Source organism: Chiloscyllium plagiosum, chromosome 16 (assembly GCF_004010195.1).
Source record: "Chiloscyllium plagiosum isolate BGI_BamShark_2017 chromosome 16, ASM401019v2, whole genome shotgun sequence".
NCBI lineage: Eukaryota > Metazoa > Chordata > Chondrichthyes > Orectolobiformes > Hemiscylliidae > Chiloscyllium > Chiloscyllium plagiosum.
In genome coordinates this window covers 28,247,006-28,263,483 of record NC_057725.1, presented here as the reverse complement: position 1 = coordinate 28,263,483, position 16,478 = coordinate 28,247,006, and the positions used below count along the sequence as shown (strand labels likewise).

Below are 16,478 nucleotides of genomic sequence, written 5' to 3'. Positions count from 1 at the left end.
AATCCTAACCTCCTAGCTCAGAGGTAGGGTAAATACAACTATGCCACTGGAGCCCTTCTAATCCACTTTATAATGATGCAGTATAAGGGAAAATGATAACCCCCAACCCTGCACAAAAAAGACAAAGGTCAAAAGATTGGCATTCTCATACAGGACCAAGGGACAGCTGCCCAGTTGGAAGTGCTGTCCTTCAGACGTGACAGTTAACAGAGGCCTTTCAGCCAGACACAAAAGATTCTATGGCACTATTTTTGGAGAGAGCATCCTGGTGTTTTGGCTAACATTTAGCTCAGTTGACTGGACAGTTGACTAACCTCTAGAGGGGGGTCACTAGACTTTCTCTTCACAGATGCTGCCAGACTTGCTGGGTTTCTCCAGCAATTTCTGTTTTTCTTGGCTGGTCAGCTTATTTGCAATGCAGAGTGATGCCAACAGTATGGGTTTCATCCCAGTTGTTTGAGGTTATATAAAAAGGACTCTTTCTCAATCTCTCCCCTTACCCTAAACTCAGTCAGTCATTCTCCCTCTCATGGAAGGGTATCCTATCATCTGGTAAGATTGTGATGACCACAAACAGATTATCTGATCACTGTCGCATGGTCTGAGAGAACTTGCGGCATGCTAGCTTGCCTATGTACAAAGGTGACTACAGTTCAAAAATACTTAATTGCCTGGAAAGTAATTCAAGACATACAGTGGTTATGAGGTGCTCTAAGTTTTTCATTTCCTTATCTTAGGTCCTTCTGATAACACTGACCCATTCCTAAGCCCTACAGTTACTCAGACACTCACAACAAGCCTACAAATGGTTGCCAAGACTTGGTAATGCTCTTCCAGTCTCTTAGTCTCCCAGGGAACTGGGTGTTAACAGATGATGAATTAAATTCAGATCTCATTTGCTGATTTCTTTCAGGCAGATTGTCAGAAACAAGCGTGCTGGACGACGGAAAAAAAAAAAACAAAATCCAGGAACATCCTCAGATGTCTTTTCATTGGCCCTTCAAGAGTTCTAGGACACCAGTTTGGAAACCAACGTATTAAGGTCGGCTCATCAGGGCGTGTACTGGATTCAGAGTGAGTTGGAACAATGAATCACTGAGAATGAAATATTTTCATCATGGGAACACAGAAGTGACGCTTCCAGGAATGAACATTAAGCAAACCCTTAGGATTGGGTATGCACTGCCTGGGAATGTGTAGGAGGTTTCAACAGAAAACTGGATGTATATTTGAAAATTATGAATTCAGAGGCCTATGGAGATAGGGTTGGAGAATGGGACTAGCTTTGTCATTAGCCTGGTGTAGACACGACAGGCTGAATGTAAATGTTTTATGATTTTAAGTCCAGAAACCAAACAAATGTTATACTCTAAGATGCATGACCTATGAAATCCAAAATTATTAAAAAAGCTCAAGCTAGTGTACTCAAGTGACGTCAAATTCACTTTTCTCAAATTTATTGGATTGGAGCCTACAGCTATGAATTTAAAATAATGGATTCATCCAACTACAAGCAGGATTGGAATGAGACAAATGGGAGTTTCAGCTGCAAAAACCACATTGACTTGATAGCAAAGAATTTAGGAACAGGAGTCAACCATTCGGGCCCTTCAGCCTTTCAAGAATTCGACTGCATTGTGGCCAATCTGCATCTCATCTCTATTCTCCAACAAGAATGTATTGTTTTCAGGCTTGAAAGCTGTGACTGAGTGTGAACGTTCTGGTCTCTCTGTCTGTATGTCTGTCTGTCTGCCTGTGCATGAATGTGCCTGTGTGTCTCCACGTATAGAATGCCACTCTTCCTGGCATTTGTGAAAAATTGCTTCCTCAAACTTAACTCACAAATTCAGACCATGACCAATCAAAAATCATAAAAATTCTTGGTGGATGGCTCCTCAAAGGAATACAAGCCTAGTCTTTGCAATCTATCCTTAAAATTAATCTTTGCTGCTGTGGGATCATCTTGATAAATCAATGTTTCATCCCTTTAAATATCAATATGTCCTGTCCTGAGATGTGGATGCCTAGAACCAAACAAAATATTTTAAGCTATACTCGATCAAGGAAGGCTCAGTGCAACCAAACTCTCACTTCCTCTTATGTGTGCTGCCTCCACTTATACTACAGCTGCATATCCTCACTTCTGTTAATGTACAGCTGGCATGTCGAAAATGTTTAAGTATAAACAAAGCAGAACTATTTATTGTAAACATTAAGGCAACGTTCAAAACTGTAGCCTCCCATCAGCTGACCTGGGCTAGGCTGATGTAAACCCAAAGTAAACAATCCCGTCACTACATCTTTCCAAAAAGCACAAAGTGCAAAAATATTGGAGTGAAGAGTGTGGGGGAAAGAAAAAAGGTGAGCTTGCATTTATATAGTGTCTTTCATGGCATTCCAAACATTTTATAGCTAATTAATAAAGTAATTTGACCAAATTTAGTCAATGCAGACTAAATGGAGAAGCCAACTTGTGCAAATCAAGCTCCCATAAACTATGCAATAATGAACAGGTCAACCATATATTGCGATGTTGGATGAGGGGTAAATATGGACCTGCACAATGGGGAGAACTCCCCAGTTTTCTTTGAAATAATGCACTAAATCTTTCCCACACACTTGAGGGGACTGATCGGTCCCCAGTTTAATATTTCATTAACAAAAAACCAGATAGCACCTTTAAGCATAAATTTTTTTTTCCCTACAGGAGGGTCAGATGCTGAGTTGAGGGAGAAATACACAGTGATGATAAATAGCTTGGTCAAAGAAGCTGCTTAATTGCAAATCATAATTAGCAGTACTTCTATTCAGCTTATGTGAAGCACTTTGGTATATTTTAGAGATTCAATAAAGGAGCTATAATGCAAATTCTAACAAAATTTGGCGGGTTGAAATACATTCAGAATATCTAATGTTTACTCAAAGAATATCAAAGAAATGGATGCTGCAGTAACTAATCAGCAGAAAAGCTTTTCAATTTAATTAAGTCAAAATAATGTTGTTGCAGTGGACGTTGTAATTTTGAAAATCACTGTTTAATCCTCATCTTAGTCTCAACCACCACTTCATCATCACGGTCTCTCTCACAGATCAGGCACAACATCCTTCAATTGAGCATCAGGGACTCGGAAACCACTTTTGATTCCTTCCACGAGTAAACTTCTGCTCTCCACTTTACAGAGAAAAAAACAACAAGGCTCTGGTAATGATGTAAAAATAAAACTATTATAATCATCAGGAAAGACTAAACATGGTAAGGATCTTTTCTCTTGAAAGCTATGCACTGACCTGATAAAGGTTATGAAGGAGTTGCGAGGGGAAATGTGGAGGTGGTTTCATGATTTGAGATATCAAAGTTAAGGGCCATAAATCTAAGGTAGTCAATATTAGATACAAAGAGGAAGTCCCGAGAAACGTCTTTCTCCAGTGAGTGGTGAGTGGGTGGAACTTAACACCATAAGTATTAGTTGAGACAAATAATATAGATGCAGTAAAAGAGGAAGCTACATTGATGCTAATGAAAGACAAAATGATGTTCATTATTCTAATGCCTTTCCCATTGACCTCCCAGTCTCTAGGCTTCACTTGACAGGTGTTGTCTCTATCTTGTCCCCTCATCCATTACTGTTTGTTTTAGTACCAACTCTTCTTGTGCTAACTTTAAAGCCTCATGTTGAATTTCCTAGGTCTACATTAAAAATCACAACACCAAGCTATAGTCCAACAGGTTTATTTGGAAGTACAAACTTTCGGAGCGCTGTTCCTTCCTCAGGTAGCTAGCTACGCGAGGAAGGAGCAGCGCACCAAAAGCATGTACTTCCAAATAAACCTGTTGGACTATAACTTGGTGTTGTGTGATTTTTAAATTTTGTCCACCCCAGTCTAACACAATTCTGTTTTAGAAGGGAAAGGAGCTGGAACGGGGAATGGTCCAGAACAAGACAACAGAAATGGGGAAAAAAAATTGAAATTATACAGAGGGGTAAATGATGTGTGAAAAGGAGACAATAAATCCACTCTGCTGAGAATAAAGCCAACAAGTTACTAACATGATATGGGGTTTTCGAATCAAAAGAGGACAAAGTTCATGATCTGAAGTTGCTGAACTCAATGTTGTGTTCTGAAAGCTGTAAAGTAGCCAAGAAGAATGAGGTGTTGTTCCCTGAGCTTATGCTGAACTTTTTGTCAGAACACTAACAGGCTGAGGATGGAAAGGTTAGCAATATGAGCACGATAATCACTTGAAATGGCAAGCAATGGAAGGCTGGGGTCATTCTTGCACACTATGCTGCAAAGTGGTCACCCAGCCTGCATCTGGTCTCATCAACATAGAAGAGACCACAGCAAATATGATAGACTAAACTGAACAAAAGAAGAAATAATGCTGCTGATTCACCTGGAAGTATTTCTGCCTCACACAGTGAGGAGGGAGGTGGTGCTGAGGCAAGAGTTACGCCTCCTGCAACTGCATGGAAAAGTATGATGGAGGAGTGAGGTGGTATTTGGAGTGATGGAGGAGTGGACCAAAGTGTCAGGGTGGAAATAACCCCGACAGAATGGTGACAGTGGAAGGGAGGGAAGGTGTGTTTGGTGATGGGAGTACTAGATATGGCAGAGAAGAACTTCTGAATGCAGAGACTGGTGAATTGATAGCGATGGCGAGAGTAAGCCTATCATTGTTTTCAGGGGTGGAGATGAGCAGAGGATGACAGGAGCATGGTAAGTGCATCAGACACAGCTCTGGACAGCTTTAGACACAATGTGGGAAATTTCTCCCTTGAGGAGAGAATAAAAAAAAAGGAGAATGTGTCAGAGTAAACCCCGAGGAAGATCTGATGGAGATGGAGAATGGAGTAGAGTCCTTGCAGGAAGCAAGGCGTGAGGAAGCACAGTCAAGATTACTGTGAGGGGGTAGTTCTGGGAATCAATGCGGTTATAGTGGATATTGGTGGATAGCCTATCCTTAAAAGTGGAAAAAAGGGAGGTCAAGGAAGAGAAATAAAGAGCCAGAGATGAACTAGATGATGCAGAAAATTGGAAGCAAAACTGATCAATTTTTCTAATTCCAGATAAGAATCACAAGGCTGGGTCAGTAAGTATATTCAAAGCTGAGATAGATTGATTTAAAATCAGTAAGGGAATCTAGGATTATGGGGAAAAGGAAGAAAACTAGAGTTGAGGATTCACAGGTCAGCCATGATCTCATTAAGTGGCAGAACAGACTCTTCTACTTCTGCTCTTGTGTCTTATGATCTTATAGTCAAAGAGGAGTAGTACAAAAGAATCCAGAGGGGCATTGGTATCGAGTGTTTTTAGATCTTATATTCCTTAACACCTGAAAAGAATGGAAAATGTCTTTTCTTTTTAAAGGTGTTGAATAAGAAGAGTTAAACTGAACTGACAACCAGGGCAGCTTTGAAATGGTGAGAGGTAACACTAAAGAAGAGAGGAGTCTAAAGTGTGCATGTGTTGGTGCATGGCATTGAGTGTAGGTCTCAAGATACAGGAGGGGCCGTCTCAGGAGCTTTGCATATTTCAAAGATACATGTAATCTTGAGTGGATGCGAAACATGAGAGATGGAATTTCATTTGGAATGTGTGGGGGATAAGGGAAGGCTAGAAACAGTCACAGAGGAAGGATGTGTGTCTGTGCAAGCCAGTTGTGGCAAATGCTATCAAACACTAAGTGGGAGATTGAAAGCTATGAAACTAACCAAGTTTGGGTTCTGTCAGAGCCACTCAGTTCCTGACTTGGTTATAGTCTTGGTCCAAACATGGATAAAAGAACAGAATTCCACAGGCCAGAGGAGAGCAACTGCCCTCGACATCAATGTCACAGTTGACTGAGTGGGATATCAAGGAGTCCTAGAGAAATTGGAATCAATTGGAATTTAGAAAAAAGAGAATATCCTGCTAGTTGGAGTCAAACCTGGCACAAGTCATGATGTTGTTTGTGATTGTTGGAGCTCAACCATTTCAACTCCAGGGTATCATTGCTGGTGTTAATCAGCAAAACACCCTAGGCCCAACCAGCTTCAGTTGCTTTATCGATGACCATCCTTCCATGGAGGGGTGGGTGGGGCGATGTAAAGAGGGGTATGGGTTGGGTGGGGGATATTCACTGATGATTGGTTCAATCTTCATCACCATTTGGAGATTCCTCAAACACTGAAGCAGCAAGATCTAGACAATAAGATTTGCACCACAAAAGTGCCAGACAATGGTTGACTCTAACAAGAAAGCAAGAACATTACCATTGCTCCTCGAGGTTCATTGGCATTCCATTGCTAACAACATGGAGAATACCACTGACCAGAATCCGAACTGGGCTAGCCATTAAATATTACAGCTACAAAAGCAGGTCAGAGGCTACCGATTCAGTGGCAAGTAGCTCACCTGTCTTCCCCAGTAACTGTCCAACATTAACAAGGCACAGATCACAGGTTTGATGGACTACTCTGCACTTGCCTGGATAGGTGCAGCTCCAACATTCAAGAAGCTTGACACCATCCAGGACAAAGCAGCCCACTTGACTGGTACTATGTCCACCACCTGTAACATTCGATTCTTCCACCACTGATGGTCACCATTTACAAGATGCACTGCAGCAACTTACCAAGGCCCCTTCGACAGCACCTACTAAATCTGCAACCTCTAACATCTGAAAGACAGAGGCAGCAGATGCATGGGAACATATCACTTGCAAGTTCCCTCTCAGCAATCCACCATCCTGAACAAGATAGCACTGTTGACTGGGTCAAAATGCTGAAACTCCATTCCTAACAGTACCGGTGATATTCCTACACTCAGACTGCAGTTTACCACTGCTCTCAGATTGTCCAGTGCATTCAGAGATGTGCAGTAACATGGAGGCACAGCCAGCAACACCCACATTCCCTTCAAAAGAATACAAAAAAAAATTCTATCGATCTTCTAGGTCATTCTGCTATAGCACACGTTTCATCTAAACGAATTCGCTGTAGTGCGATTGACGAATATGGACGCTGTTTCCAAAGTGCAAACTTTTAAAACATATGTTGGCTGTAGCACAATTGCATCACCAACACAGTATTATTCGAATTATACGATTCTGGTGTAGTGCGCGGTCACTCAGGAACGTGACATCGCACTATAGAAGAAATGACTGTACTTAAAATCTACCTTTGACCTTATTTTTGGTCACCATCTTGTTATCATTGTGGATGTTTAAATGTTTAAATAAATTAGAAACTGGCGCAGGCCATTTGGCCCTACCTGTTTTCTCCGCCATTCAATAAGATCATATAAGTGAGCAGCACAGTGACACAGTGGTTAGCACTGCTGCCTCAGCGCCAGAGACCCGGGTTCAATTCCTGCCTCAGGCAACTGTCTGCGTGGAGTTTGACATTCTCCCGTGTTTGCGCGAGTTTCCTCCGGGTGCTCTGGTTTCCTCCCACAATCCAAAAATGTGCATGTTAGGTGAAGTGGCCATGCTAAATTGCCCGTAGTGTTAGGTGAAGGGGTAAATGTAGGGGAATGAATCTGGGTGGGTTGCTCTTCGGAGGATCGGTATGGACTTGTTGGGCCGAAGGGCCTGCTTCCACACTATAAGTGATCTAAATTATGGCTGATCCAATTACAGTATAACTTTGCCTATCCTGAAAAACTTTCACATCCTTATCACTGAAATGTTAAAACTACTCAAGGACTCTGCTTATATCACCTTTTGAAGAGAATTCTAAAGACTCAACTTCAAGAAAAAAGTTCTCATCCCAGTCTTAAATGGATGACACTTTATTTTGAAATAGTGATTTCTAATCCAAAAATCTTTCTCCAAGAGGAAACATCCTTTCTAAATGCATTCTATCCAGACTCCTCAGGATCTTATTAATAGTTTGAATCAACTTGTTCAGATATGGTATATAGTTAGTAAGTTTGCAGATGACACCAAAATTGGTGGTAGAGTGGACAGCGAAGGAGATTACATCAGAGTACAAAGGGATCTTGATTAGATGGGCCAATGGGCTGAGGAGTGGCAGATGGAGTTTAAAGTTAGATAAAAAAAGTGAGGTGCTACATAATAGAAAGGTAAATCAGGGCAGGAATTGTACACATAATGGTAAGGTCTCTGGGATTGTTACTTAACAGACACCTTGGAGTACAAGTTCATATTTCCTTGAAAGTGGAGTCTGAGGTAGATAGGATAGTGAACGTGGCATTTGGTATGTTTTCCTTCATTGGTCAGAGCAGACTATAGGAGTTGAGAGGTCATGTTGCGGCTTTACAGGACATTGAGCAAAAGCGAGGACTGCAGATGGTGGAAACCAGAATTTAGATCAGTGTGGTGCTGGAAAAGCACAGCAGGTCAGGCAGCATCCGAGGAGCAGGAAAATCAACCTTAGGGAGATTGGCAGGTAGGACAGGTCATGAGGACAGTGCTGAGCTGGAATGTACAGGACATTGGTTAGGCCACTTTTGGAATATTGAGTGCAATTCCGATCTCACTCCTAATGGAGGGATATTGTGAAACATTAGATTAGATTACTTACAGTGTGGAAACAGGCCCTTCGGCCCAACAAGTCCACACCGCCCCGCCGAAGCGCAACCCACCCATACCCCTACATTTACCCCTTACCTAACACTACGGGCAATTTAGCATGGCCAATTCTCCTGACCTGCACATCTTTGGATTGTGGGAGGAAACCGGAGCACCTGGAGGAAACCCACAGACACGGGGAGGACGTGCAAACTCCACACAGTCAGTCGCCTGAGGCGGGAATTGAACCCGGGTCTGTGGCGCTGTGAGGCAGCAATGCTGACCACTGTGCCACTGTGCCGCCCACTAACTTGAAAGGGTTCAGAAAAGAATTACAAGGATGTTGCCAGGGTTCGAGGACTTGAGCCACAGAGAGAGGCTGAATAGGCTGGGGTTGTTTTCCATGGGGTGTCAGAGGCTGAGGGGTGACCTTATGGAGGTTTATAAAATCATGAGGGGCATGGATAAGGTAAATAGACAAAAGTCTTTTCCCTGGGTTGGGGGGAGTCCAGAACTAGAGGGCATAGGCTTAGGGTGAGAGGGTAAAAATTTTAAATGGACCTAAGGGGCAACTTTTTCATGCAGAGGATGGTGTGTGTATGGAATAAGCTACCAGAGGAAGTGGTGGAGGCTAGTATAATTACAAAGTTTAAAAGGCACCTGGATAGGTATATGAATAGGAAGGATTAAGAGGGAGGTCAGATGTTGACAAACAGGACAAGATTGGTTTGGCATGGAGGAGCTGGACTGAAGGCTCTGTTTCTGTCCTGTACAACTTTAGGACTTGGAAGGAGCTGGAACTTGAACTTGCTGGTCCCCTCAGCATCCTGTAAGTTTTCATTAAAGCACCTCTTGCCCTTCTAAACTCCAAAAGTTACTTATTAGTCTAGTAAACGCTCTGAAATGCTTTTAATATTTATATTCTTCCTTAGATGATCAATACCAGGCATAGTACTCCAGATGTGCACTCACCAATACCCTGAATAACTGAAGCATAACCTCCCTACTTTTGGACTCAATTCTCCTCACAATAAGCATTCTATTAGGTTGCCTAATGACTTACTGATTCTACGCACCAACCTTTTAGTGATTAGTGATCCCTCTGCATTTCAGACTTTTGCAAATTTCTTATCATTTAACATGCCTTAATTCTTCCTTCCAAGATGGACAATTTGTCAATTTTCCATATTATATTCCATTTGCCGGATCATTGCTCATTCACTTAACCTATCCATATTTCTTTATGGCTTTTTTATGTCCTGCTTACAACTTAATTTCCTACCTAGCTTTGTGTCGCCAGCAATCTTAGCAGCCCAACTTTCTGCATCAATATTTATGTCGGAGTATACTTTATGAAATTGTTGCTAAGTTGTACTAAGCTGAAGGTGCTGTATAAATACAATACATAGGTTGGGTCATCAGAGGCTTTTTCCCTGGGCGGAAAGGTCAACTAAAAGAGGGCACAGGCTCAAGATGAGAGGGGGAAAGTTTTGAGAAGTGCAAGGAAAATTTTTCATACAGAAGATGTTGAGTGCCTGGAATGCACTGCCATTGGGGTGGTGGAAGTAGGCACATTAGCACTTTAAGGTGTACCTTGAAATATGCATAAAATAGAGGCAAACAGATGGATAGAAACCATGTGTGGGCAATAAGTCATGGGTTTAAATAAGGATTAGAAATCAGTGCACCCTTGTTGGGCTGAAGGGTCTGCTCCTAGCTACCTTCTTGCTCCTAAGAGATGTGTAAAATGTCCGGGGATTCTCTTTAACCCTGTGGGTCAATGGTATTTCATGGCCCCTTTTCGCTTACCTCAGTCTGTTTGAGCTCCTTTCTATTTCTCTATATTCTTTAAAGACTTTATTTTTAGTTGCCTAGATCTTATGTAATTTGTTATTAAAGCTACATATGACATACAACAAAAGATACCATAAAATGCGTAATCGCAACCCTCACCCATCAAAACACAGATGGAAACATTGCAGCTTCTTAGAAATGAAAATGAATAGGAGTGAAATGAGGTAAGCACATGGTTTCAATGTTACAAAAATGTGAGCTATTTCCTGATCTATCCTCTCGTGAGAAATGCAGGAAAGCCTGACTGTTCAGTGTCCCTCTGTCTTATTCAAGAAATTATCAGTAGACTTGTTAACCTCATTGCGGTGTATCCTGGTGCACTTTTTAAAACACAAATGAAAGGATTTCACAGTTTAAATTCTTTAGATAGCTTTTCAAAGTGATCAGTGACCACAAAATAAACGCTAATACACAAATCCCATGGCTATGCATGATTGTGTCACAGAACTTGAAAACATACTTGAAAGGTAGATTTCTGGTTCTTTACTGACGATAGACTAGTAATTGATTTTCAGTAACCTATCCCAACTGAGGGAAGAGGAGATGAAATTCTATCCATGACAAAATCTGCCATAACTTGTACAAGCCTCTGGGGTTAAAGTACAGAATCACTAAAGCTACTTACCCTCTTCAACCAGGTGAGGTGTTTGTAAATATCGACCTCACCATCCATGCTATGGGACTGCAGTAGCCATAATCCCAGTGAGAGATCGTTTGAGAGTAAAAGAGAGAGATTTATCTGTACAAAGCTGCAGTTCTTCTACAAAGAACAGTTGCACTACTGTACTCTTAAACGCAAAGTGATGAGTGGAACATATAAAGCCAAATCTCTCTCCCACTCCTAGAGTCTCACAGCAGACTGGAACTGAAGCAAAGTTAAACTGTAACAACCCAAGGCAAAATGTCTTGATTCAGTCGATCCACAGAGCATCTGGCTCGTAATAATTTTTTTTAAAAAAAGAATTGCAAACTTTGATGACAGTCTCTCTCCAGTGAACGTGGATTACTACAGCACCAATCCTCAACAACCTCACTGTAATCCGATTCGGGTGCCTATTGCTTTTCAGAGAAAAGGTGTTTGTTGTTAAAGCAGCAGTCTCGTTTCTATATTGATCAAGTGAGACAGACCTCACTGCTAACCGGCTCCAGCTATTTCCTGTTGTACTAGTAATGATCACACACCATAAGCCATTCCTCCCCACCTCCAATCATCCCCTACTGCATTTCACGGAGTAGCAAAACTAAAAATAGCAGCATTCACCCTTGTCTTATGAGCTTCAGTAAAAGTTGAAAAGTCAGAGGGTTGTGAGATTCTTTAGTAGATGAAAGTTAGTTTCCAAACAAAAACTTTTAATTAAATAACTGCAATGTATTCTTGTTTTGCACTGGTTAACACTCAGCAACCTTCTTGTCCAGGACACCTTATTTATCTAGTCAGGCCAATGTTACAAAGCCCTGTGGTTCTCCTGGTAACAGCAGGTTAATTTTATAGTCACAAATAGAATTCAAACAAGCTAATCTGTTTTAAGTACAGGTCAGTTTTCGTAAACAGCAAAGCCTTAATGAGGATCAGGATGTCTGATACTGAATTAAAAGGGCGAACTATCAAGGCAGACCCCATCAGTACAATTCTGAGGGAGTGCTACACTGTCGAGGTGCCACCTTCAGTTGAGACATTTAGCAGATTAGATTAGATTAGATTACCTACAGTATGGAAAAGGCCCTTCAGCCCAACAAGTCCATACCGACCCTCTGAAGAATAACCCACTCCGACCCCATTCCCCCTACCCTGAATTTACCCCTGACTAATGCACCTAACACTATGGGCAATTTTGCATGGCCAATTCACCTAACCTGCACATCTTTGGACTGTGGGAGGAAACCCATGCGGACATGGGGAGAAATGTGCAAACTCCATACAGACAGTCGCCTAAGTCCCTGGCACTGTGAGGCAGCTGTGCTAACCACTGAGCCACCATGCCGCTCCAGAGATGCCTTCTGTCCTCCCAGATGGACTAAGCGATTCCATGGTATTATTACAAAGGAAAGCATGGAGATTTCTCCCTGGCATCCTGTCTCTTTTTCAATATTTATGAGCCTATCTTAAAGCAAATGGATTGCAACAGCAGCTCACCATCATCTTCTGAAGGGCAGCTAGGGATAGGCAATAGAATCTGTCCCAGCCAGCAATGCTTACATCCCATGAATATAAAATTTAAACAATGAATGAATATTTAAAATACAAGCTGTCAGATTGAGGCAATGGTGCTTCCTGAAGAATATAAACTGTGGCAAATAGTTACTTGGACAGTAAGAAAAAATAGTCATCATTCCTCAGATATCTTCATGCAAGAGGTCAAAGTTTTGGGTAGCTCAGTTCATTAATGAGTTCATTCAAAGCTGTCCACTCTAGAGTAGAGTAATCTTGTAGCGTCTGTAGAAATTTGGAATGCGGTGTTTGGAATTGACTAATCCTTCACAATTTGTACCTAATGGATGTGCTTCAGATCAGAGACATTATGAGCAGCAGCAGGCCCACATGATCAGTCTCAGGCCTGTTACATTGTATGATCTTTGTTAATGCCCTGGATAGTGGTATTCAGAGTGCAGTGAGTACACTGGCAGGTTGCACCTTCTCTGTGCAAGTGTAAAACAATTGAGGAGTTCAATTGTTTCCATAAAATGTTAGTTATGTAATGGCAGTGGGCATTGGCTAGTGACCTTAAGATGAGCTAAATGCAGCATCAAGCATATTGATAGGGCCACCACATAAATATTATCTGGTTGGGAAAAGTCAAGAGAAAAAGGCATTAGTTTTGAGCACTGAAGATTCATGACTAATGTAGAAATAACATAGCTAAAGCACCAATTGAAAATTTTCACTTTAATAGATATTAGCTTAAGAAATACCAAATGACAAAATCTATGATTTTTGACGGTGAAGAATTTTGGAATCATATTCCAACAAAAGACAAAAGGTTCCCAGATTCCTTTCCTGCATCTGGGTATTAACAAAACACCTACATATGTATATTACCTTTTCACACTAAAACATTCTAAAGCACTTCACAAGAGCACTTAACTCTTCAACACTGAACCAGGAGAGAGATTACATAATAAAAGGTTTCGTCAAAAAGGTATTAAGAGAAGAATATTAATCAAACGTTGGAAAGAGTTAGGGATGGAAGAGATTAAATGAATGATGTGATCTCAGGGTAATGGAGGGATTTTAAAGCAAAGATGATAATCTGAAAATCACAGAATAGTACAACACTGAAATAGGCCAATCTGCCCGTAAAGACTTTGTTCTTTCAAAAGATTAATCTAGTTAGTCCTTTATCATTTTCAATAACTCAATAACAACACTTTTTTTAAACTAATCCAACTCTATTTGGAAGGCTGTTATTAATTCTGCAACAATCACCTTATTCTTAACAAAATTAGAGATAGCATCAAGGTCAGTCATTTGAGCTGCTTCTGAGAATGAAGGTGGCCCCTGATTCAATAACATTCACAGATATATCTTTTGAAAATGCGTTGGTTTCGAAGCATCACCTGTCGGGTAAATGCTGGTTTTGTTAAAATAGTGACAAGAAGCCCAGTCAGTGGAGAATCTTAGGCATTGTTTTTCATTGATGTTTAAGTTTGATCATGATGTTCTCACTGTAGCATGCTGGCCAAAAATAGTACACAAATCTATTTATTTGTCTCAACTATTCAGACTGCCCCAGAATTAAATTTTCTAAACTTCATTCTAGATGTCCACTTTGCTGAGTGGATAGTACTCTTGCCTCTGGTGAATGAAAGCTGTCAGTTCAAACCTCACACCAGGCATTTGAGGACAATTCTGACTGACATACCCCGAGCAGAGATACGACAGTGCTGGTGCTGGATGCCTTGAAATGCATAGAAGTGGATAAATTCCCGGGACCTGATAAAGTATACCTTAGAACTCTGTGGAAAGCTAGGGAAGTGATTGCTGGGCCACTTGCTGAGATACTTGTATAATTAATTGTAACTGGTGAGGTATCGGCAGACTGGAGGTTGGTTAACGTGGTACCACTATGTAAAAAAGGTGGTAAGGAAAAGCCAGGGAACTGTAGACCAGTGAGCCTGACCTCAGTGGTGGGCAGGTTGTTGGAGGGAATCCTGAGGGGCAGGATGTACATGTATTTGGAAGGGCAAGGACTGATTAGGGACAGTCAGCATGGCTGTGTGTGTGGGAAATCATGTCTCACGAACTTGATTGAGTTCTTTGAAGGAGGATTGACGAAGGCAGAGCAGTGAATGTGATCCATATGTGCTTCAGTAAGGCATTTGACAAGATTCTCCAGGGGAGACAAGTTAACAAGGCTAGATCTCATGGATTACAGGGAGAACTAGCCATTTGGATACAGAACTGGCTCAAAGGCAGAGGTGGAGGTGGAGGGTTATTTTTCAGACTGAAGGCCTATGACCAGTGATGTGTCACAAGGATCAATGCTAGGTCCTCTACGTTTTGTCATTTATATAAATGATTTGGATGCAAACATAGGAAGTATAGTTAGTAAATTTGCAGATGACACCAAAATTGGAGGTGCAGTGGACAGCGAAGGTTACCTCACAGTACGTGGGATCTTGATCAGATGGGCCAATGGGCTGAGGAGTGGCAGATGGAGTTTAATTTAGATAAATTCAAGCTCCTGCATTTTTGAAAAGCAAATCTTAGCAGGACTTGTACACTTAATGGTAAGGTCCTGGGGAGTGTTGCTGGACAAAGATATTGGAGTACAGATTCATAGCTCCTTGAAAGTGGAGTCGCAGATAGATAGGATAGTGAAGGCGGCATTTGGTATGCTTTTCTTTATTGGCCAGAATATTGACCACAGGAGTTGGGAGGTCATGTTGCAGCTGTACAGGACATTGGTTAGGCCACTGATGGAATACTGTGTGCAATTCTGGTCTCCTTCCTTTCAGAAGGATGTTGTGAAACTTGAAAGGGTTCAGAAAAGATTTACAAGGATGTTGCCAGGGTTCAAGGATTTGAGCTATAGGGAGAGGCCGAATAGATTAGATTCCCTACAGTGTGGAAACAGGCCCTTTGGCCCAACAAGTCCACACCGACCCTCTAAGAGTAACCCACCCAGACCCATGCCTCTCTGACTAATGCACCTAACACTATGGTCAACTTAACATGGCCAATTCACCTGACCTGCATATCTTTGGACTATGGGAGGAAACCAGAGCACCCAGAGGAAACCCACACAGAGACAGGGAGAATGTGCAAACTCCATGAAGACAGACAGTCACCCAAGGTTGGAATCAAACCTGGAACCTGTGAGGCAGCAGTGCTAACCACTGAGCCACCGTGTCACCCTATAAACTGGGGCTGTTTCCCTGGAGCAAAGTGATCTTATAGAGGTTCATAAAATCATGAGGGGCATGGATACGATAAATAGACAAAGTCTTTTCCCTTGGGTGGGAGAATCGGGAACTTGAGGGCATAGGTTTAGGGTGAGAGGGGAAAGATACAAAAAAAACCTAAGTGGCAACTTATTCACGCAGAGGGTGGTGTGTGTATGGAATGAGCTGCCAGAGGAAATGGTGCAGGCAACTGTTAAGGACTGTCAAAATCTTAGGTCCAGAAAATTAAGAACAAAGAAAATTACAGCACAGGAACAGGCCCTTCAGCCCTCAAAGCCTTCGCCGATCCAGTTCTCCATCTAAGCCATTCGCCTATTTTCTAAGGGTGTATAATCCCTCTGTTCCCAGCCCATTCATTTAGCTGAAAAACGTGGTGCTGGAAAAACACAGCAGGCCACAAAGACCGCAATTTCCTCTCAGACGTGGTCGACGACACTCTCCACCGCATCTCCTCCACTTCCCGCACCTCCAAATCGCCACCAGGACAGAACCCCACTGGTCCTCACCTTCCACCCCACCAACCTCCGGATACATCGTATCATCCTCCATCATTTCCGCCACCGCCAGACAGACCCTACCACCAGGGATGTATTTCCCTCTCCACCCCTATCAGCATTCAGGAGAGACCACTCCCTCCGCATCTCCCTCGTCAGATCCACACCCCCACCAACCCAACCTCCACTCCCAACCTCCTGCAACCGCAAGA

General features: G+C 42.1%; 1 protein-coding gene across 11 annotated transcripts in view; it reads right to left on the bottom strand.

The window, feature by feature from the left end:
• The window catches only part of LOC122557714 (liprin-beta-2-like), a 274,073-nt gene that overhangs the window by 114,201 nt on the left and 143,394 nt on the right, over positions 1–16,478 (bottom strand). Inside the window, exon 1 of one of the 11 annotated variants that reach the window (XM_043705618.1) lies at positions 10,995–11,446. The exons of the other annotated variants lie outside the window; for them this stretch is intronic. Coding sequence (XP_043561553.1) covers positions 10,995–11,042 — 48 coding nt within the window. The 5' untranslated portion in view covers positions 11,043–11,446. Of the gene's footprint in view, positions 1–10,994; positions 11,447–16,478 lie in introns of those variants that run through there. 11 annotated transcript variants of the gene reach the window in all.